At 38.9% G+C, this 24,064-nt stretch overlaps 1 protein-coding gene across 5 annotated transcripts in view; it reads left to right on the top strand.

Annotated features, from left to right (window-relative positions):
- The window catches only part of RABGEF1 (RAB guanine nucleotide exchange factor 1), a 33,416-nt gene extending 9,352 nt beyond the window's left edge, over positions 1 to 24,064 (top strand). For 2 of the 5 annotated variants that reach the window (XM_074974868.1, XM_074974869.1), the window contains 9 exons: positions 5,048 to 5,244; positions 7,107 to 7,273; positions 11,200 to 11,358; positions 15,689 to 15,858; positions 17,550 to 17,631; positions 18,872 to 19,004; positions 19,428 to 19,519; positions 20,282 to 20,538; positions 21,783 to 24,064. In XM_074974868.1, the coding sequence (XP_074830969.1) occupies positions 5,066 to 5,244; positions 7,107 to 7,273; positions 11,200 to 11,358; positions 15,689 to 15,858; positions 17,550 to 17,631; positions 18,872 to 19,004; positions 19,428 to 19,519; positions 20,282 to 20,538; positions 21,783 to 22,181 (1,638 nt within the window). In that variant the 5' untranslated portion in view covers positions 5,048 to 5,065 and the 3' untranslated portion in view covers positions 22,182 to 24,064. The remainder of the gene's footprint in view (positions 1 to 5,047; positions 5,245 to 7,106; positions 7,274 to 11,199; positions 11,359 to 15,688; positions 15,859 to 17,549; positions 17,632 to 18,871; positions 19,005 to 19,427; positions 19,520 to 20,281; positions 20,539 to 21,782) is intronic. The other 3 variants (XM_074974871.1, XM_074974870.1, XM_074974872.1) reach the window with 3 other exon arrangements.

The following is a 24,064-nucleotide window of genomic DNA, read 5'->3' as shown; positions in this document are numbered from 1 at the left end:
TCTGAAGGCAGGGGTGGGCAAACTTTTTGGCCCCGAGGGCCACGTTGGGGTTGCGAAACTGTATGGAGGGTCGGGTAGGGAAGTCTGTGTCTCCCCAAACAGCCTGGCCTCCGCCCCCTCCCACTTCCTGCCCCCCTCAGAACCCCCAACCCATACAACGCTCCTTGTCCCCTGACTGCCCCAACCCCTATCCACACCCCCGCCCCCAGACAGGCACCCTTGGGACTTCCACCTATCCAACCCCCCCCCCCCCCCGTCTCCTGACTGCCCTGACCCCTAGCCACAGCCCCGCCCCTAACTGCCCCCCGGGACCCCACCCCCTATTCAACCCTCCCTGATCCTTGACTCCCCTGACCCCAGACAGGGCCCCCCACCCCCCTCCGGGACTCCCACGCCTATCCAATGCCCCCTGTCCCCTGACTGCCCCCCCCAAACCTCCGCCCCATCCAACCACCCCCTGTCCCCCGACTGCCCCCCAGGACCCTTTTCCCCTTATCCAGCCCCGCCCTTACCATGCTGCTCAGAGCAACAAAGCCCTGTTGCCTGGCCAGAGCCAGCCACGCCACTGCTGCGCTGCCCGGCAGGAGCGGCAAGCCAGACCACTAGCGTCACGTCCCGCTGAAGCTGCAGGGGAGCGGGGACAGCTGGGGAGGGGCCAGGGGCTAGCCTCCCCGGCCAGGAGCTCACAGGCCTGGCAGGATGGTCCCGTGAGCTGTAGTTTGCCCACCTCTGAGCAAAGGGATGAGCACAGAAATGTGCTATAATGCACCACAACACTGCCCCTTTCCTCATCTTTATACTCCCAGGTAAATCCATTCACCTCCCCCTAGTGCTCTGGCACCTGTTTGTCACATCTCTCAACTGTATTGTGTATGGAAGTTCGGAGGGGAGTGGATTCAGCCTATGACTGGGTCACAGAGGAGGCCTCCTTTCTGGAGTATGCCCGAACTATTCCTATCTTCCTCCTAGAGGGAAATGCAAGAAAAGGAAACCATAAGTTTATCTACAAAAAAGGAACAAAATAATGCAATTAAAATAAACTTCTGAATTAAGTCTGTTCAACAAACTAATTAAGTCAAGTTCCTCCAGATGTAGGCTCCAGACAACTATTGCTTGTGTGTAGTACATTCATTTAAATACAAAGAAAAGACCCTATCATAGAAGCACACTGGAGGATTGGAATTAAAATTTTAAAATGGAAAGCTTAAAAAACAAAACAAAGGGATTTGACTATGTAGTCCCAATAATGACCTATTCTCAGGAGTACAGTAATCTGTACAAGTTTATGTACTACAGACAATAGTGATAGCTCAGTTATGCAGTTTATATTTGTGCTATATATAGCTGACTTTTTTATATGGAAAATTAAATTAAATTAATGTAAGGGTTTGAATTGAATTATAAACATTGAGCTGCAGATTCAGAAATTGACCATGCAACAACAAAAAAATCCGTCTAAGAAAGTTGCCTGACTTGTTGATTCAGGGCGATCTCTTCAATCCCTAGACATTTAGAAGAGAGCGAAAGGGACAGTTTGGTGTCTTTTAGTGGCTTGGCTCTGCAGATTTCTTCTGTAAGTCTCTCCAGAAAGAGAGCACAAGAAAGAATTGTTTTGGTCCTTCCCACCAGTCTAGAACTTCTTCCTCTAATAAGGATTCATTCAGCTACTTCAAATCTAAGTTGCTGAGTTTTTACATTAAAAAGAATCTGGTTTTTTTTGTTCTGATGTACAGAAGAGCATTTGCAGCACACTAAAAAAATCTTCTTGTCCCTAGTATCTGGCTTTTCTCTTTTCTTTTTAAAGCAGTTAAAGGTCTGTTTCGATATAGGGAGCCAGATTTGTCTGTATCTCTGAACTTAGAGTTGCAGAAAGCTGTGGTAGGGTCTGCACCACTTGGATATAAAGGCAAGCCCTTTCATAAAGCAAGAAATGGTGCAAGCTCATAAGTGGTTTGAGGGTTTTGTGTCTGTGGGCACCTTCAATTTGCGTCCCTTATTTCCCCAAATTCCTCCTTCATTGTGTCTCTCAAGCACCATCCTGCTCTTTTTAGCCAAAGAAATTTAAATATCTAGATGTAGTCAACGGACAATACTGAAATATTATTCTTGTTACAGTATGGAATGTAGGTGATTGTGTGTGTGTGTGTTGGGGAGGTAATAATTTGAGATGACAGTTGAAAAATATATGGCTTATTTCCTATAATGGTTAAGGCAGTCTTATAGAATGGATATAGAATTCATGTTAGAATATTCTGTGTAAAATCTCTTCCTTAAAGCTCCCAATAACTTACAAAATTGGCATATTTTTCTTCAAGCTGATCCTTCCATTGACCGTCAGCTCAGCATTGATGGAAGCAATTGAAGTGTACATTGTCACTTTCAAATAAATCTGTTGCTGATGTCCTGTGAAAAGCCTGTGGCTCTTCAGAAGTTAATATGCGGCTCCTTGTATAGGCACCAACTCCGGGGCTGAAGCTACAGGTGCCACCTTTCCAGTGTGACGGGGTTGCTCACTGCTCAAACCCTGGCTCTGCCACAGGCCCTGCCCCCACTCCACCCCTTCCTGCCCCCTCTTCGGAGCCTGCAGTGCCCTCACTCCCCCCCAACCACCCCCATTGCATGCCAGAAACAGCTGATTGGGAGGTGCAGGGAGGGAGGGGGAGGTGTTGATCGGTGGGGCTGAAGTAGTTTGGTTTCTCTTCTGCATCAGGTCTCTTAAAATCTCTTACCTAAGTCATTGGGAAATGTCGAACATTGTCATAGTTTTTAAAAAAATAGTCTATTATATACAGTTTAACCTGGTACAAAATGTGTGTCACTTTCCGTACTAGAAAACTGTGTTCATGGATGGTAATGTGGGGGAATAAATTGGTTTCTTATTTCTTCCGAAGTGAAATAATACTCTGTTTCTCTAGATACTTTAGTTGCTGATTGAGCAAAATCAAACAAGCTTAAAACATGTTTTATTATCCACAACCCTTGTATGTGTGAATTTCAGAGGAAATGGAAAGATCTTTGGTCATGTTCTTTTCCCCTGAAGAATCCTTTCCAGTTAAGGGCTACTATTGAATTAAAAATCACTTCAAGAAAACAAAACAAAGCACCTTAACACCTTAAACTAAAAGCATTTTTAAAGAAAAAATATTTTTCACTATGCTAGTTTCATTTTTGCATTTAACTCAGTCTAGTCCGTATCATCTGTGTGTGGTCCAGTTCCTTTTTCATGTTCCCTTGCAATAGTCAAACATATTTTAGGGTGGGGCTGTGTGTATGTAGGAGGATGTTCAAATCCAAGCTTTAACATTAATATATGCATAGTGCTTTAATGCTGAGTTGCTTATGTTTAGAGTCATAAGTGAATTTGTTTGTTTTGTCATAAATGGAGCCAAGCAGTTGAAGTTAGAATGAAGCTATCTGGCAGTTAACTGCTCCATCACTGTGAAACTGTCCATGGGACAAGCTGTCCTAAAAGAGTAAAGACATTTACACAATTTATTTCCAATCTGTGTATTTGAGTCAAATTTAATTATTTTCAAACAATTCAGAGGCTTAGGTCAGTAAATGTAGTTTCATTTGTCTTGTTCGGTACTGCATCAAATAGTTTAAAATTCTGAAAGTTGAGACCTACTGCTAGATAATGAATACCTGACTCTCTAATACTAGGAGACATTGGTGCAAATACTGATTCTTACTCAGTTGTATAGACTCATTGAAGATAAAAATGAGAAAAATGATCAGGAAACTAGGGATCTGGTTGCTTATTAAATTCTTGGATCAGTGTTAGATGGTTGTAAATCTGTTCAACAGAAATATTGCCTTACTTGCCTCCATGCTAAAATGGCTGGCAATATTGGATCTGTCATGTCTTATTACTGTGGCCTTACCAAATTCAGGGTCCATTTTGGTCAGTTTCGCAGTCTACAATTTTTAAAATCCTATAATTTCATGATTTCAGCTATTTAAATCTGAAACTTCACTGTGTTGTAATTGTAGGGGTCCTGACCCATAAAGAAGCAGGGGGGTTTGCAAGGTTATTGTAGGGGAGGTTGCGGTACTGCTACCCTTACTTCTCTGCTGCTGCTGGCGGTGACACTGCCTTCAGAGCTGGGAATCTGGAGAGCAATGGCTGCTGGTCAGGAGCCCAGCTCTGAAGGCAGAGCCACCGCCAGCAGCACGGCAGAACTAAGGATGGCATGGTATCGTATTGCCACCCTTACTTCTGTGTTGCTTCCTGCAGAGCTGGGCCCTCAATTAGCAGCCACCCAGCTCTGAAGGCAGCAGTGCAGACGTAAGGGTGGTAATACCAAAGCCCCTCTTCCCCCCCCCAACTCTCTTTTGGTTCAGGGCCCCCAATCTGAGAAATGCTGGTCTCCCCATGAAATCTGTACAGTATAGGGTAAAAGCACACAAAAGACCAGATTTCATGTGGGGAGACCAGATTTCATGGTCCGTGATGCGTTTTTCATGGCTGTGAATTTGGTAGGGTCCTACTCATTAGTTTGACTTCTTCAGAGACGGTTACATCCTAAATACAAATCTAGTAAATACAAATACATCCTGTATCTGTTCATTAAGGAGCCATGTATTTTACTATGTTTGACATTCTACTGCCTGGCACGTTGTGTAATCACTCGTACCCCCACACTACCCTGGTGAGAGTGGAGTGTTCTGCTTTGGTAGCCTTTTACATTTTTTTCAGAGTTGTGTGACTACACAAGGTGCAAGACAGTGAAGAATCAGACCTCCTGTATTAATAGTTGACCTGTACATAGCACTTTACATTGACAAAAGCTGTACACATTTACATTCATCCTGTGACTGTTTTGGTACTGTATGATTGTATAACCATCAGATGTGGGTGTTCTAACTAGTGAAAATTGCCCTGGCTCCTCTAGCCTTTGTGTTTTTACTACTTGAATTATTGAATAATTCGAGAGAGAATAGCTTCTCTCTATAAGACAAATGGACTCTTCAAAATATTTACATTTCTTTATCAAAGTATTTTCATTGGATTTCTTTAACCGTCTGTCAACAAGTTTCTCTTCAGTTCTTTAAACAGGAAGAAATGAGCCTAAAGTCTGAACGCAGAGGAATTCACGTTGATCAGTCAGAACTACTGTGCAAGAAAGGATGTGGTTACTATGGAAACCCTGCTTGGCAGGGCTTCTGCTCCAAGTGCTGGAGAGAAGAGTACCATAAGGCAAGGCAGAAGCAGATTCAGGATGACTGGGAGCTGGCAGAGCGGTAAAGATGCCTCTTTATTCCTTCATCCCTTGCATTCAGATGGCTTTGCCAAACAGTATGGCCATCTTTTATTTATAGTTCTTTTTACCCTTCTTGCCTTCAGTTGCCAGCTATGGGCTTTGCAGGAGGAGACAGAATCAAATTTCTGATCCCAAGGAAGAAATTTGTCATTTGTGACATTTTTGCAAAAAAACACTTCAAAAGAGCATTGCTATGTGGTGGCTAAGGACAACAAAACAAAACCCCAATAAATATCCTGCATAATCTACATGATAAAGTCTGGAATTCAATGACTAATACTTGGCAGTGTACAAACTCCTTTTATTTCAGTCTTTTTTTTCTTAGATGCTGATTACATAAATTATAGTTGATTATACTTCTCAGCTAATATTTTTGTCCTGGCAGTAGCAAGGATTAAAAATGCCACCATTTTCAGCATTACCTGAAATTTATAGTTCCTCTACTGTGAAACATGATCATCAGCATCTTGGGTTTAGCCAATAATTAATATGAAGTTTCAGTTTTAAGTACTTTCGTTACTTTATAAGCAAAATTGGCAAAAGTACATCTTGTTTCTTTAATATAGGCTTGAGTCCCCAGGCAGCTATTCCTGATTAGCTATTTCTGTTTAACTCCACATGTAGACACTCTTATTCCAGAATAAGAGCATCCACACGTGGAGATAATCAGAAATAGTTAATCTGTTTAAAATGCACATCCTACCTTATTCCAGATCAAATTTCATGTGTAGTCAATCCTAGCAGCAAAGATTTGTTTTTTACATCATGGGTGAGAAGATGTTTTTGCTTTATGCCCATTCAATAAATGGCATTTTAGTAACTTCTGTTATCTTCAGCTGGCCTGGAAATGTCCAGCTGTGATTTCCAATGCATATTGCACCACAATTATCCATGCCTCCATTACCTGCAGGCTGCAGTACTATAATGCTTAAGTTTACCCTTGAAGGTTGCTTGCATGTTTCAGCTAGTGGAGAATGTGGCCACATCTGTCATTAAGGGTTTGTCTACACTAAAGTTTTTTTTTTAAACTTCAGTTGATTGCCAGTTAACTTGCATTTGCTACGCCACAAACATTGGTTCCAGGAATTGAACATTTGTGGCATATCCTAGAATTCAATCTGGAATAAATCTCAAACTTTTTTGGAATGTCCAGGCTAGAATGTAGACACTTGTTAGCTAACTCAAGTTAACTGACAATCAATTAATCAAGTTCTAAAAAAACCTCAGAAAAACCTCATGTAGACCTACCCTAACTCAGTGGTGGGCAACCTGCGGCCCATCAGGGTAATCCGCTGGTGGGCCGTGAGACAGTTTGTTTACATCGACTGACCACATGCATGGCCACCCGCAGCTCCCGGTGGCCACGGTTCGCTGCCTGTCACCAAGATTGACATAGACGAAAACAAATTTATAACCTCTTCAGGAAGGAATACAGGGGGCAGGTAATAAGGGTGGTGGTATTTTTGTAACTGTCCAAGTACCATGGTGTTGGGCCTGTAAGAAATCCTTTTAATAAGTGATAACTTTTCACTGGGGATGTTGAAGCAGCAGATAAGCTCTTTATGATTATGATGTTTAAAATAGTAAATACAATCCCTGCCTTGAAGAGCTACAATTAAGGTGAAAGGACAAATGTTTTTACTGTGTTGACCATGAGGAAAGGAGAGATTTATATAATGACAAGGAAGTGATGCTTGGAAGAAGAGTTGATAGAGGGGTGAGGGAGGAGAAAAGAGTCTGGGAACAGGCCTGGGGGGCAGAAAGGATAGTGGATTTGACAGTGCTTATTAATTTTTTGTTGGCGCTAACTAGCTACACAGTCCCAAATTCTTTTAATTTTAGACTTCAGCGTGAGGAGGAAGAAGCCTATGCTAGTAGTCAGAGTACGCAAGGGGCACAGTCGCTCACCTTTTCCAAGTTTGAGGAAAAGAAAACCAATGAAAAGACACGCAAGGTGACAACCGTCAAGAAATTCTTCAGTGCGTCTTCCAGGACAGGAGCTAAGAAGGGTAATTCTTATATTTCTTTAACCATTACTATATAATATATCCCTTTATGGATTTTTAGAAGGCTGTGTATAATGGTTTACCAAATATAAGCCAATAACTACGTTGTATGTGGACCTCCATCCTATACTTGTATAGTTACAAGGTCAGAGTCATCGCCGCTGTTAGAAACAATACTGATAAAACTACTGTTTTGAATCTACTCCACTGTTTTCCAGAACTCCCATGCTGTTTTACAAACTATATGCCCAAATAAAGCCTCTAAAACCTTAATTCCCACTGAGTTGTTAGTAGATCCTCTGATCAGCATACAGGGGAAATAATACCATCAGATGTGACGGCTGACTCTGTATTGATGGAACTCCTGGATCACTTTACACTATTGACAAGAGTTATCTGTGTGAATAGTTTTAAGTCTTCCCAAGCTATTTGCCACTAAAAAAAGTTGTGAAAGGGACTTGAAATTATAGGGTCTGTAGACAGTGCATGTCTGTGATTAACTCAATTTAAAACAAGTTTTGTTGGTCTTGGATTAGTCTAAATTAGTGGTTTTCAACTTTTTTTCATTTGTGGACCCCTAACAGATTTTGGATGGAGGTGTAGACCCCTTTGGAAATCACAGGTTGAAAACCACTGGTCTAAATGAGCAGTAGTTCTCTTTGCAATATACTCCATGTAATTTGGCCAAGTTGGGTGTCCAAACTGAAGCTTAGACTAGTTAACAGAAAATGAGTTACCTGTCTTCCTAAAGGCGCTGGGTGAGGGTGCCACACGCTTGCGTCCAAGGCACTTAAGTTTATTAATTCAAACCTTTATTTGAATCAAAAGCTTTTTTTGCAATAATAATTACACTATTACAGCAAGATACAACAGACATACAGAAAAAGATAATGGCCAGTTACCTTCTCCTGGGGTATAAGTCACTCATGGTAGGTTTCCCCAATGAAGCTCCAACTGTCCCCTCACGTTTTAAGACACTTGCACACATCCAATTACATATTCATTAGTTCTTTTCCCACTCACCATTAAGTATCATCAATATTATATATCTTATGCAATTCATACATTAGGCATGTGTAAGCTTCAGTTTGCAGGACTTTTGCTACCTGTGCTATTTTCATGTTGTTTCTCTTTTCTAATTGGGTTATTACCACTGACCATGCATACTTTGACCAGGTCACTTTATCTGATATTAGGGACTTTTTCTCTAATTGCCTCTTGGCAGCACATTTTGTTTATCTGTTGTCTTCCAATTTAAGCCCATCCTGTGCTCAAAATATTCCTTTTGTCCTGTACAGCAGCAGCTGTAAGCAAGTTCACTTAACAAATTAGAGCAACGCTACACTCATTCAAACAAAGCTGAGGCCAGCCAAGTCGTAAGTGTCTTCATCTGTCCAGACTTTTTATATAACCCATTCTTATGACAATTCCCAATAAAGGCCAGCGTGCTGACATTAGGAACTGTTCAGAAGATCTTTGTTCCCTTCACCACTTCTTGCATTAATATATCCCTGAAACAAAGCAAATGGAATTTTCTCCTGGTATCACTGTTTGTAAAAGATCCTATAACTACAAAGCTGTGCTAAGGAAGTTTGCAGCTAAACTTCTTGTGTTTTTTATATTGAGTATAAGGAAACTTAGTGTTCTTTCTGGGTTGCTTTGTCAGTTAAAATCACTATGAATAATCCTATAAAATGTAACTGAGGCTTCTTTACGTATGTTTTATGTAACAAACTGTACGAAGCAGCATCTGAAGTCCTATAAGTATTAATTAGGGCTTCTGATTTTCAGTTTCAATTGATAAACATGAATAAAACACTCCTGATACCAAAAAAAAAAAGATATTTTTATCTAAGGCCTTGTCTACACAGAGCAGTAATGCGGAGTACAGGAGTGTGATTTCTAAAATGCACTAACCATGTAGATGCTGTTGGTGCACAATAAAGATTCCCTACTGCACCTTAAGATATCTCAGCTGGAAACGTAACTACGTTAAAACACATTGGGAAACATTACAGTAGTATACACTGTAATGAGTAATGCATATGATTTACATTACTCATTACAGGTTTCAGAGTAGCAGCCATGTTAGTCTGTATCCGCAAAAAGAAAAGGAGGACTTGTGGCACCTTAGAGACTAACAAATTTATTTGAGCATAGTGAGCTGTAGCTCACAAAAGCTTATGCTCAAATAAATTTGTTAGTCTCTAAGGTGCCACAAGTCCTCCTTTTCTTATTACTCATTACAGTATATGCAAGAGAGCTCTGAAAAACCCTGATTTTTGTACATGTACATAAAAGTCAAAAATTGCTAAAAATCCCAAAAAATGAAACAAACCTTAAAAAAACCCAGAAGCCCTAATGTTGTAATGATGTAAATAAAGTTACTAGTTAACTGCCAGGAGTCATAAAAGGTAACCATAGATGATACCATGGTACACGTCTAGCAAAGTGATTTACTTTATCAGAGCAAAAGCAAACCATGATCAGCACTTGCAGGGAACAGCTATGATAAACTTTAAAGCAAGCACCTTGACGAATGTCGGCAAGCAAATGTACATATTGGTAAACCAGTGTAATAAATTCCTTCTTACACAGGACAACAGCCTCTTCACCCAAACATTCATTTTAAGAATTAACCTTATTAAAAGTGACTTTCAAATCATTTAACAAAATGACCTTTATGTTAGCAGTATGTGCTTAATGTTCACAACAGCCAGACTAATAGAAAATTCAATTTAAAACTAAACTTTACAAAATAGGCTAAATGCAGGGACTGAATAAAGCATATGTTTGAAATGGCTGGAGTAACAATGGTTTCTGGCAAGCTCTCCTCAAAATCTTTTCAATAAAGATGCATATGGACATGGGTATCATTTTGACTATATATATGGTTGTTTTTTTTTCAGAAACATGAGTTTTTAAATTAGTGGACAATATACTGTTTAGAAATAATGTTGAAAGTGGGATGACTTCAACTCATGTTAAGGGAGAAAGCTTACAGGAACCTTATTCTTCAAAAATGCTTCCAGCTGGAAGTTCTATCACAACTTTATTGGAAATAGCTGGGTGGAAGCTATTTCCAATAGCTGTGGCTTCTGAGAGATGGGTTTTTGTTGGAACCAAGGATCAGCCACATTTTCAGTGTGATGACTGTATGGTTTAGGAATTGTAGGGGAATACTCTATGAATAATAATAAATTATAGGGCCCTGAGTTTTAGTAATATTCAATAAACAGATGTCTAAATGTTGTGGAAATGCACTTTTGAAGCAGTAAGCGGCACGTGTTCTGAAGACTTCAGATAATTTTGTAAGGAAAACCAAGATTGTGTAACCCGTGTACCCTCAAGGAAAATAACATGAATAAACATAGTTTAAAAAAAACAAAAAAGGGAGTTTCAGGAGGAATACTAAGTTTGTTCTTCACTAAATATTTGTTATCCATTGTAGAGTCTGTTGAAAGAGAAGAAGAAAAATTGCATCATTGTCTTTGCATAGCAATAACTTAAAAAAAGAAACTAATTATGTGATTATGCACTTTGGCTTGGGTAGTAAATGGCTGATAGAGAACTTGACTCTTGAGGAGGAACTCCAAAAAGCATGGAGTATATTTTCCTATAAAGGAAAGGTGACATTGCTGGGTCTCCGGTTTTGTAGACACACTGCATATTTCCTTGCGATAAGAAATTAAATATACTTTGCCTTCATTTTGGAGTGTCTGCCTCTCAGTGCATGAATGCCACCTGGTTAAACACAAAAGCATCTCAAATCACTGATGTCTTAACTCCTTGTCCCTGATCCAGAATAGTAACATTCATTCTTCTCATTCCCATGTTCTCCCCCCCCTTTTTTGGGGGGGGGGTCCTATTCTCCTTACCACTTGACACTCTTGCTGTTGGTGTCTTGCTTGCTTTTGCATTTATTCCAGTGGCTCAAGAGAGAAACCTTAAGCAAGGACAGCTTGGGAGGGAGCGAAATGCTGATAACATTCTCAGGGACTTGAAGGAGATTTTTACTCCCTCCTGGGAGCTGGCTTCCCCTACTGAAGGTAACACAGCACAGCTTGGAGAGCTGTCTGCTTGTTCTAGTAAGTTTATTTAGTTGGGCTTTGCAAAATCCAAACTAGGGTTGTGCCAGCTATAACTTAGGCCATTGAATATGATGATGACAAGAAAGGGAATGCTTGAAATCATTATGTACATTCTAAAGCTAGTTTATGATATATGAACTTTGAACCAACAAGTTGCCGTTAGGGGAAAAAAATGAAACTCAAATTTCTTAGAAGAGATTTGTTTCCTTGCACAATACTTCAGGAATCAAACTATGAAAGAAGACAAATTTCCACTTTTTAAAAATAGTGAATGAATCCGTGCTGCTTCATCTTTAGTTTTAATAAAAAGCCTCTAAAATGCTGCACTAAAAAAAACTATGCTAGAAATGGGACTTTAGTTTGTGTAAATTTGCTTGAATTATACCCAGTACATTCTCAAAATGTGTCTTCAGGACATAGTTACATAAATCAGGGGAAAGCAATTTTATGTTATGAGAGAAGCGACATTTTTATAATCTGAGTTGAATAATAGCAAAATTGACAAAGTAACTGCTTTAGGATCTTGTCCAAAATCTTAGCTATAGCATGTTGTTTGGCATTCTGATGTTCTGGTCTCTAAAGAAATTCTAAATTGCAAAGTGTCTTTATTTTACAGAATATATCGGGTATATACACATGTTAAGGGAATTTTTTGGGGGGGAAGTACTAGAAAATACTTTTTTTTCATATTCTTATTCATTGACTTTAGTCCAAGTAATGGCACAACCATAGTGTGAAGCAGCTGGAATGCTAATGTTCTGCTGTGGCACCCAATTGCCACATAGAAATGAAAGAAAAAGGAGATATTCATGTAGATGATGATTATCCTCCTTGTAAAAATTATCCTTAAATCCCCACACTTCTGTTTTTTGTATTGTGTTGATATATCTCCTCTTGCAGGCTCTTCCTAACCTGCTCAAATGGGCTTTATTCCTTTTCTGTGATTAAATTATCAGTAAATATGCATGCTCATTTACTATGGAATAAGGGCAGTAAAGTGTATAACTGAAATTACATATCTTACAGAATGTAGTGAGCAATACACAGTATGCTGCTTCACATGTCTTAAGCCAAAATTTCTGTGTAGAGAGTAGTAGCAAATAAAATTGCAACCTCCCTGATTCATATTAAATCATTACAAATTTGGGTGCTGTAACTATTAAAGAGTGAAGTTATTTTAAACTAGAGAGCAAATGAAAACAGCGCTCAAATTTTGTAGCCATGTCTGTAGTAACTGTATCTAGATGGAGGCTATTAATATTTTACCTTTACTAAGCTAAAAGTGTCTCAGATGAAGCTTTCTAAACCGAGCTTTTGTAGTCCTTAAACAAAAACTAGAAATAGCAGAATGAGGGTGCCATTTTTATGGATATCTAATCAGCCAAATGTCATAAGAATAGATGGATGATAAAACTTCATGCTGATAAATTTGAATATTGAAGGAAGCCAATTAGCTAATACTCCACATTGATTTAATGGTGAATTAAAATACATCATAAGATTATTTGATATAATTTAGAGCGAATACTTTTTCAAAATTAGTGCTTTTTTCTTTTTAATTGTATCTTATAAAGTGCATATTTGTAACCAACTAGTTATGTCATACTAAATTTAGTAAATTATTTACTCTGTTATGGTAGTCTACTAGATTGATTTAAGTAGTATTCAGATTACAATGTAGACTCAATCGTGAATACTGCTTTGAATCTTCAGAATTTTTTAAAATTCCTTTTTATACTTAAAGAACAACCTTTGGGTATAAATAGAAATGAATGGGTTTGCTTTAGCAATATTGATCTTAACTGATAGAATTCAAATACTTCTATTTATATGGCTTATAAGGAGTAAAATTTTAACACATACCGGTACAGTAACCCCTTGCTTAATGTTGTAGTTATGTTCCTGAAAAATGCTACTTTAAGCAAAACGATGTTAAGCAAATTTCCCCACAAGAATTAATGTAAATGGGGGGTGGGTTAGGGTCCATGGAAATTTTACATATACACAGTATAAGCTTTAAACAAACAATTTAATACTGTGCACAGCAATGATGATAGTGAAGCTTGGCTGAGGTGGTGAAGTCAGAGGGTGGGATATTTCCCAGGGAATGCCTTACTGCTAAATGATGATCTAGCACTCGGCTGAGCCCTCAAGAGTTAACACATTGTTAATGTAGCCTCACTCTGTAAGGCAGCAGGAATGGAAGGAGGAGAGACAGCATGTGTGTGAGAGAGAGAGACGCATTGCCCCATGAAGTACGCTGACCCCACAAGTACACTGGCTTTTTAAGTAGATCAAAAAGTTGAGACAGCAGCTGCTCCCTCCATCCTGAGCCCTCTGGTGTCGTCCCTCTTCTCCCCCTCCCCCATTCTGTGGAGATGGGGTAAAGGAGTGGGGGGATGGGACATCCTGACATTAGCACCCCTCTCTCCCCACCCCCTGCACAGTAAGCAGGAGGCTTGGGGAGCTGCTCCAAGGCAGAGGGGGGGAGCAGCTCCAAGGCAGTGGAGGGAGGGACAGCTGAACTGCCTGGCAATTGATAGCCTGCTGGGCGGCTGCTGCACAGGGAAGTTAGGGGAGCTGATGGGGCGGCTGCCGGCCCACCCTGGTTCCAAGCCCCCACCGCCAGTTCCAATGGGCTGCTCTTCCTGCAAGCAGGGAGAAAGCGGGCTGCTGCCAAACAGCATTATAAGGGAGCATTATGCAACTTTAAATAAGCATGTTCCCTAATTGATCAGTGATGTAACAACGTTAACTGGGATGACGTTAAGTGAGGAGTTACTGTAACTGCATTATTGCTAATAGTGTCCATACCAGGGGTAGCCAACCTGTGGCTCTGGACCTGCATGCGTCTCTTCAGAGGTTAATATGTGGTTCCTTGCATAGGTGCTGACTCCAGGGCTGGAGCTATAGATGCTAACTTTCCAATATGCTGGGGGGACACTCACTGCTCAACCCCAGGCCCTGCCCCACTCCACCCCTTTCCCCAAGGCCCCTGCCCCTTCCCCTGAGCCTGCCATACCCTCCCTCCCCCCCCCCCCCCCCCCCCCCCCAGCCTGCAGCTCACGCAAAACAGCAGTGTGGCAGGCAAGAGGCATGGGGAGGAGTAGGAGGTGCCTGATCGTTGGGGCTGCCGGCGGAAGGGAGGCACTGGGGGCTGGAGGGGGGAGCTGATGGGGGCCTGCTGACGTATTACTGAGGCTCTTTGGCAATGTACGTTGGTAAATTCTGGCTCCTCAGGCTCAGGTTGGCCACCCCCTGGTCTATACTGATTTCTATTAAGAGAAGACTATATTGCTAAGTGAGAAGCCCTTGAAGAGTCTCTCTCTTAAACATTGCTGTCCAAATTCATCACTGGTGTACAACTCCATTGAAATATGTGAAGTTAAAAATGAGAGATGAATCTGAGATAGTGTTGAGCCTATAAAAAGTCATATTGAATAAGAAACCAAATGAAATACATGAACTTAATGGACAAATTATTTTCCTCTTATTTAAAGTCCTGCATGTATGGCTTACTGACACAGTGCATTCTCTTGTTCTGCATGTTATAAATGGGTTTGTTTGCACTGAAAATCTGCTTATTAAGAATATTTTCATGTTTTTTCTCTCTTTGCTTCTTGCTTTTCATCATGTTCATTTACATCATCTTACATTCAATCATTCATTTTGACAGTATTGGCTGGCAAACTGAGAGGTGGGTGTGCTAAACTTGGGTAGAGAAGATCCTATCAAGTTTGTATGACTGTCTTGTAAAGTGCAACCAATAATTTCTGAAGTACATGTTTCCAGAAGAGAAATGTTTGGAAGCCCCACGTTAATGTATACATTTCCAGCTTTGTAAACTTGCATACACAACTGAAACAAATCCCACTAAACAAAGGGTAGGGTTTTTCCTGTCTGTTGTTGAGTTCCATGTAGAAAACTGGACCATATTTGGTGTTTTTGCTCTGATTCAAACATTAAAGCCAGATTCTCATTTACACTAACACTGCTCTGGCAATATAAGGGGATTTTCAAGTGAGCATGTAACTGTAACTTGCACCCACTGTGTCTCCTTTATACTGTCAAAATTAATGTAAAGGGTCATTAATGTAAATGAGAATCTGGTTTTAAATATTTGTGACTGTTAGCTTAATAAGCAGTTTCATATAGTTGTATTTAGTGATGGTTCAACATGTCACTATTTAATCCTGTTTTCTTCAGAAGAGAAAAATTCATCTTTATGTATAGAAGTTTAAATTAGGTTTGTCTTGCTATAATTTTTTTAATCTGATACATTAATTGATTAGTACAATTAATCTCTAATTGTTTCTAATTTTCCCAGCAGAGATTCATGAAGCTAAGGCTCCTAGCCCTTCAATAAACAGGCAGGTCAGCATTGAGACAGATCGAGCATCCAAGGAGTTTATAGAGTTTCTCAAGACCTATCAAAAATCTGGTCAAGACATTTATAAGCAGTGCAAAATGTTTTTGGAAGCAATGCATCACAAAAGGGTTGGTATATCACATGCATTATATAAGTGACACATTAAAAACGAGTGACTTAGGCAGAAACAAAAGCTTTTAATCCTTTATGCAAAAGCTGTACCGTGAGTTCTCCACTGAAGTATTGATGTGGCTATAGTGCCACCTAGGGTTGAAATGATCCAGCGTTCATAAGGCCCTTCAGTTTTGGTTTTCATTTTGTTTGAAATTTCTCAAGAATTTATTGGTGTTTGTTATAAAATTTGAAACCTTTAAAAAAAGGTGCAAAAAATAACTTCACAGTTGTCTGGGTAAATATTGGGGGACAGGAGGACAGAAAAAGCAACAAACAGAGAAAAGTAAGAGTATTGAATGTAAACACAGTTTAATGCTGTAGTTTATTTCATGGACTATACATTAGCAGCACACACACTTACACAAGCACGTGTTTGCATATATTCCATTACATTGGACTAATTTATTAACATAAATGCATTATTGGATTTTTCTCAAGATAATCAGTATTTTTGTGTACTCCAAAATTTGGGGAAAATTGATGAAAACAATAGCTTTTATAAAACCTGGGAATTTTTTGGTAATTGTTTTGTTTTTTAAAATGAAGGGCTTTAAATATTGAGTATCTACTGTTAATACTATTTTCTTCTGCTTCAACTATAGCAATACAAATGGCAACCTGAAAATTAACTGGAATTTTAGATTGTCACCATTTTCATTACAGTCCCCCTCCCTTTCTCTCATTTATAAGTCATAGAAAAATCAGAAGATTTGTGAACCTGTCTCTTTATTTTATATTTAAAGTAAGTTGCGTGTAAAATGCTTTTAGGGCTCATGGAACTTTAAAATGTTAAAATTATTCCTTTTGTCATTCCAAAATATAAGTCATTGCGTTTGCTCCTTTGAAAACTGAGGCCACCCTCAGCTTTCTGTTGCCAGTTTGCCTGTGTGCTTGCACGTTCATGTGCAAATACCACTGAAGCTCTAGGAATTGGTCAGCAGCTGAGGAAGACTGCTTCTCTATTACTACCTGTGCAAATGGTTCTGTCATGAAGTTTTCCCTCCAAGTAATACTTATTACCTTCTTAACAGCACTTGTTGCTCTTTCTGTGCTCACAAAACGTGTAAGCGCATGCTTAAGTTCCATTGACTTTAATGCGACTTGAGGACATGCTTAAAGCTAAACAAGTGCTTAAATGCTTTGCTGAATAGAAGTGGCTTGCTGAATCATGGTCCAACACTAGAAATTAATCTTGTAGTGTTCCAAAGTGCCATTGTCAGTAGTAACAGGACTTGGCACTTTTGTAGTGCCTCCATTTCAAATTGCTTTAAAAATACTAACAAAGTAAGTGTCACAACTTCTCTTTTAGGTTAACAAACTCTGTTTCCATTTTACAAATGAGAAAATTGAAGCATGAAAAGATTAAGTGACTTTCTGCAGGTCACACAGGAAGCCTGTTGCAATGCCTAGCCCCATACTTTAAATACAGCTCCATCATTCCACCCATTCATGTTCGTGGTATTGTGCAGAACAAATAAATATGGTCTTCAAATCACAATATGGAGAAGATAATTTGTCCTGTGTTCTGTACAACTCTTGCTGCTGTTAGATATTTTCCATGAAAAAATAGGTACATGACTACGTCTATGCCATTTGCATGGCACCGTGCTGGTTTTTTTCACTTAAGATCAGTGTTCTGTCCTAGGAATTAAGTATTGAGGAACAATCTGAATGTGCCCAGGACTTCTATCAAAATGTAGCGGAGAAATTACAGACCCGTTGGAAAGGTATCAGACTCTTCTTTCTCTCACACCTTACCATTGAAACAGTATAATGTTTGGGCCACTTGCATCTCCCGAATCTCTCATGTGCGTGCTCTCTCTTTCTCTCTCTCTCTCTGTCCCCATGTGACATTGTTACTTTTTAATAGTAAACATTCTAATTAGAGCTATTCCAAGTAACATCACTGTATTTAAGATTCTGTAAAGTTCTGCTATCTAAATTGATTGTCAGAGGGTATTTAAATATTTTAAAGAAACCCTGCCAAGTAACAGTTCAGTTCACAAAACATTTGTTGGTCCAAAACTTAAAAACAAAAACAAAAAAACCCCCTTAATTGTTGCTGTTTTTAAACTGGTATATTCAGTCCCTTTTTAATTTTCTAATTTTCATACCTATGCTTTCATCTTTCTTTAAACTGTTCTGCAATTTAACTTGTATTATTTGTATGTAATCTGTCTGTTTACCCAGTATTTGGTGTATTCCCTACTCTTGGAGTGGGAAATATCCCAGGGAGTGTATTTTGAGTGGCACGTACCTTATTGTGATTATTCTCGAAAACTTTAAGCATTCTTGCCTCTAGGTGTAGTTACATGTGCATGGAAGTGCGTAGTAAATTCATGAGGCCTCTAGCTCAGATATTTCATACTATAAAATGCATAGCAGCAGAACCAAAATTAAAATTCATAGTGCAGAGTAATACTTCAGTCCACTTCTATGTCTCTCGAGCATGTCTACAGTCAGTACAGGTCTGACTGTACAGGCATGACTATTCTGACCCTTGAAACAAGCCCACTTTCCTTTTGGTTCCTGAACGGCAGAAACTCCAAAGTTGAAAGCAAAGTATATTAAATGTCTCCACATTGTAAACTGTGTCAAGGACCATGTCTGTTCAGGGGTTTAAGTAATTTTTTTTAACCTAGATATTAAACCTCTTTGGAGCTAGGAACCTGTTTGATCTTCAGCTTCATGCCTTGCCTCCATATGCCTAGACATATGGTTATCTCAGAGCATCCACACTTGCTCCTTACTGTTGTATTATTCTTTACTTCTGAAAAGCACTAGATTCAGTACATCGGTACCTATTGTTTAACTCACATTTGACTTGAGCAGTAGAAGGGAATAACTCATACCTATGCTGACTCAGTGGTTATTGTGGCCCACTGGCATTAAGTCTTCACAAACAACCCTATGGGTCCATAAACCATCTAATTTACTACGTTTGGGGGATGGGTTTGTATCTTTCAGTTTCCCCAGAAAAAGTTGAGAAAGCAATGGACCAGATTGAAAAATATATCATGACTCGATTGTATAAATATGTGTTCTGCCCTGAAACAACTGATGATGAGAAGAAGGATCTGGTTGTCCAAAAGAGAATCAGGTAAGGATTTCTGAAGAGAAATAATCTAGAAGTCCAAAATCGCATGAGTGGTGTCTGCTATTCATGCCGAAACTAGCATGTTGAAATCTGCATGCAAGAGTGGCACTAATTTATTAACTGAAGACAAGGTTTTGGATTAATTCTTTTGTAGCTTTTTGTTAAGGTAATGGAAATGACTACACTGGGTTATTTTATTTGAAATAATCATGCACTCACTTGTAGCATATTAATTATAATATAAATGTTTTTCTGGGTAGTAATCTAGTTTCCTCAGTGGGTTGAAGTGCTTGCCTTGTCAAACAGAAGGCTCCTTATATGATAGCTTAATTAAAGAAGCTGTTAGCATACTGTTAACCTTTGCCGCTGACCTCAGACGACTTCATTGCTGGGGTGGTGTGTGTGTTCATTTGTTTCTCTTGATAGGGCTTTACACTGGGTTACTCCACAAATGCTGTGTGTTCCTGTTAATGAAGAAATTCCAGAGGTCTCCGATATGGTTGTGAAAGCAATTACAGGTTTGTGAACTATAAACTAGCTTATCTTCTCCAAATTAACTATCTGAAGAAGTAAAAAGTATAAACACCTGCTTTTTCATAGAGACTATATTTTTTGCTTTAAACAAGTGGCTACAATCCTGAATATTGTATACATAAATTCATTCCTCTGCAGAAACGCTTTGGACAAATTTGCTTCTGTAACTCACATTTGTTCACTGGTATCTTAAGGGGTAGATATGCCTCACTTAGGCCCCAATTCAGCAAAGCACTTAAACCCATGCTTAACTTAAAGGATGAGAGTAGTCTCATTGAGAAGGTTGAGACTGGTAAAATTGAGGTGCTTAGCAACCATACTGAATCAGGGCCTTGGAGCATAGCTGTTGTCATTCTTCTGTGAATCCTAATATTTGTACTGTTTACTTTGTCAACTATTGAGATCAAACAAAACTTAGTTCTGCTTTTCGGGAAATGGGTTCAGTTTTTGGATCTGCCACAGACTAATAGAGTGATGTTGGGCTAGTTTCCCACCTATAAAATGAGAATAATATTTCCTTACCTTATGGAAGTGTTGTGAGAATAAATCCAACAATGTTTACTCTGGAACTAGGTTGAAGTGGGAGGCATATAAATACTTAGTTTTCATACAGTATCAAGTAGAGTAAATTAAACACAAATAGTGCAATCTGATAGCAATCCAGTGGGTCACCCTTTACATATGGATTCACTTTTGTGGGCTTCTGATGAATGGAGATCTAACTCTATAGGGTTTTTATCTTACAGATATTATCGAAATGGATTCAAAACGTGTCCCTCGTGATAAATTAGCATGCATCACCCAATGCAGCAAACATATCTTCAACGCTATAAAAATCACAAAAAACGAACCAGCTTCTGCTGATGACTTCTTACCAACACTTATCTATATTGTTTTGAAGGGAAACCCACCCCGTCTGCAGTCCAACATCCAGTATATAACCCGCTTCTGTAATCCAAGCAGGTTAATGACTGGAGAGGATGGCTACTATTTTACCAATCTGGTAAGTTCAAGAAGAGTGTTGACGCTCTATACCATACGATCATCTGCTGTTTGATCAAGGCATTCCCAGCAAAGGTCAATGTCTTAATACTGAAGGAAACAGAAAATGTAGTCGCAAGATAATGTGAAACTATTCTTATGAAACAGTGTACTGCTGTTCAGGCTGGAGTGCACTCCCTTCCACTTTTCATTTCTTCTTCTTTCCCTCTTCTAAGTTAGATGAACCTAACAATGCCTTGGTTTCCTAGCCACTTCTTTAACCAGTTCAAGCCCTTGATTCTGACCAATGTTTTGCCCGTTCAGACGTGGGCAAGCTTTTATTATGTAAGAAAAGTGAACGTTCAGCTACCACTTGATTTACGTTAACCTCAAGGTTCAGGCATTGAAGATAACAGATGAAGAGCCATTAACTTGTAACAGTTTTGAGAAGGTTGACTTGACTACTAGCTATTCAAAATCTGCTGAGGCTCGATTATGCAGCGCTTGTGCATGCTCGGTTGCCATTTGAGTTGGCAGGATTTCATCATGTGAAAGGCCTGCAGGATCCAGCCATTGATAGAGTGGGACAGTCCTATGGAAGTATCCCTAGAACAGGGCGGGCGTGTGTGTGTGTGTTTGGCTGAACAAAACTATGAATTTGGATACCCTGGAATTTGCATATGTAGCAATTCTACAAGAAAAATAAATTTTTTTCTTAATATGAAATACTTCAGTGTGTGTTCTAAATAATGCTTTCAGAAGGAGAACGCTTCAAGCTGAGATGCATTCCTCCCATTTACTTTTTCAGAAACAGGTTAGATAGTGTAGCATGAAATTATGCTCAGTACATAACTAAAACAAATGCACCTAGTATAGAGTGCTGCTGTCAACTGTGTCTTTTCATTCTTTCACTTACTGTTCTTTTTCAAAATGCAGTGACCCCATAGTTTGCAATGGAGCTTCCTCATTCAGTCAGCACACAATTGCTTTGTATAGCCAAGATGACCTGATCTGAATGGTGTTCTGCAGTTTCTTAAAATGTTAGTTATTTTTATTTTTTGTGAACTGCCTTATTTTAACCAGGCTACGCTGAGAGGCTTTTCAGGAGAGCAGCAATTTGCTGTCAGGTGATCTGTTGAACCATTAAACCAACCACCATATTGTTTGTATAACAGCACGATTAAAATGCAGAACACTTGTTGTTTTGGGTTATGACTTGCATCATGTACCCTGCAATGACACTCTCTCTCTCTGTTCTGTGTGTAGTGCTGTGCTGTGGCCTTCATTGAAAAGCTGGACGCTCAATCTTTAAATCTAAGCCAGGAGGATTTTGATCGCTACATGTCGGGCCAAACGTCTCCAAAGAAACAAGAATCTGAAAACTGGTCATCAGATGTGTGCCTAGGTGTTAAACAGATGTATAAGAACTTAGACCTCCTATCTCAATTGAATGAGAGACAGGAAAGAATTGTCAGTGAAGCCAAGAAGCTTGAGAAAGACCTTATAGATTGGACTGATGGAATTACTAAGGAAGTCCAAGATATTGTTGACAAATATCCATTGGAAATAAAACCAAAAAATCAACCCTTAGCAGCTATTGACTCTGAAAACGTAGAGAATGATAAATTGCCCCCACCATTGCAGCCTCAGGTTTATGCTGGATGATAATTTACCATGAAAGTATTAACTTCAAAAGGAGTTCTTACACACCTATTACTATTTGCTGCTTGGAAAGGGGAATAAGTTTGAGGCTAAAAAAATCAAATGAGTTTAAATCAGTACATTTTTAAAGGTACAATTATTTTGTTTAGAGTGTAATAAATTGTATTTATTTTAGTCAAAGTAGGTTTCTATTAGGCTTTTTTGGTTTTTTGAACTGAATTTAAATTTTCTACACAAAGCCAATGTAATTTTTAAGCAACACTAGTCCATTGACAACTTTTTCCTGAAAGCTTCCTTCTGGGCATGCACTTATGTGTTTTTAAATAATGAGTTTAATTTAAATTTAAGAAGAAAAAGATTAGCAGTACTTCTTGAATAATGCAAGGCTGGGAGTTCTAGCAGAAACTCAAAGGTACCAGTGTTCCAGGGTCTGAATTTATTCTGTAGTTGTAATGATGAAAGATATAGTGTAAAATAAATATGTAGAACTGTAAATAGGTTTAAAAAAGTAATGTTTCAACTGTGCATGGCACCTTGTGTATTAGTACAAAATGATATATAAAAATGTCCATTTTTAGCACCTTTTATTTAGTTCAATATTAACTTCACAGTATATAAGGAAGTACACCATTAATGTATTTTAGCAAGCTGGATGATGCAACAGAATGAACTGCAGATTTGAAAGCTTGACAGAACTCTATCATAGTATTCATAGCTTTTAAATGCATTCTTTATTATAACTCTTGGGATCTGAAAATGGAAATATTTTTTCATCTTAACATTTCCCTCCATTTTTGTCAGTATACTGGTGGTCTGTTGAGTTGCAGGTAGGTGCTGGTGTTGCTTATTTCTAAGAAGAAAGAGCATTGAAGCAGGTTTTGGAAGGAGAGGAAAATGACAGACTTGGAACCCGTGGTGATAGTTGTGGGGGAAATGGCTCAAATGCTCAGCCAACAGTGACTGACTCCCTTTCCTAATACAGTGAGTTTGTATTGTTTAGCCATTTCCCACTGATGGGTTGGGCCTTGACCACTGTCTCTCCTCCTTCTCCCCCCCAATCCAGGCATGCTTCATATGAACCTGTTTTAGAGGCTACTTTATTAAGAGCATGACCCTTTGCTATTAGCAAGAAAGAGCACATTTATTTTTACAAAATTGCACTATTCTGGGCTTTAGTGATTTTTGAGTACTGAAAGTGAACAAGCTAAGCATCGAGGTTAATACAGTTCACTTCCCAAAAGCTTTAAATCACTGTGTACTGTATTTCATTTGAAAAATAACCCGCTAGTTCACTCCACAAAACATGTAACCATTTGCAGATTTTTTTATATTCCAGTGAAACATTTTATATATCATTTTAAATATCTTCCAGTTAATTTAGTCTGCCATGGCTTCTATGTGTACCTGTGATATTTAATGCTTTTCAGAGATACTTTCCTTAGCTTGGCTAAGGGCTGTTCTTAAGCAACTTTAAATTTTTTCCATCAAGGGGAGGGTACCTACCTCTTCATTGTATTCCATTGCTTTAAAAATATTGATACTTCGAAATTTGCACTGCAATAATTTCAGACCAAAACTGTGACTTGTCCTATTTTTAATTCCCAAATTGCTGTGTTTAACGGTTTGAACTATGCATTCCTAGTGTTTTAAAGATAACTAATTACCCACATTTCCCTGCAGAGATGCAACAATGAGTCAGTTGATCATAAGAAATTACTTTGAGTAGTTACTGTTCATTGATGAGACTCTGCTCCTAGACTGTTCAAGACCTTATCAATGCTTGTAGTGAGTCTTTATTTTCTCTACATACATTAGGTGCTAATTCTGATATCCAGGTACACATTTGTCTCTTTCCTAAAAATAAATAAGTAAATAAATAAAATGTA

Source organism: Natator depressus, chromosome 17 (genome assembly GCF_965152275.1).
Source record: "Natator depressus isolate rNatDep1 chromosome 17, rNatDep2.hap1, whole genome shotgun sequence".
Classification (NCBI taxonomy): domain Eukaryota; kingdom Metazoa; phylum Chordata; order Testudines; family Cheloniidae; genus Natator; species Natator depressus.
The sequence above is the reverse complement of the archived record's forward strand: the minus strand, read 5'-3'. Positions and strand labels throughout refer to the sequence as shown.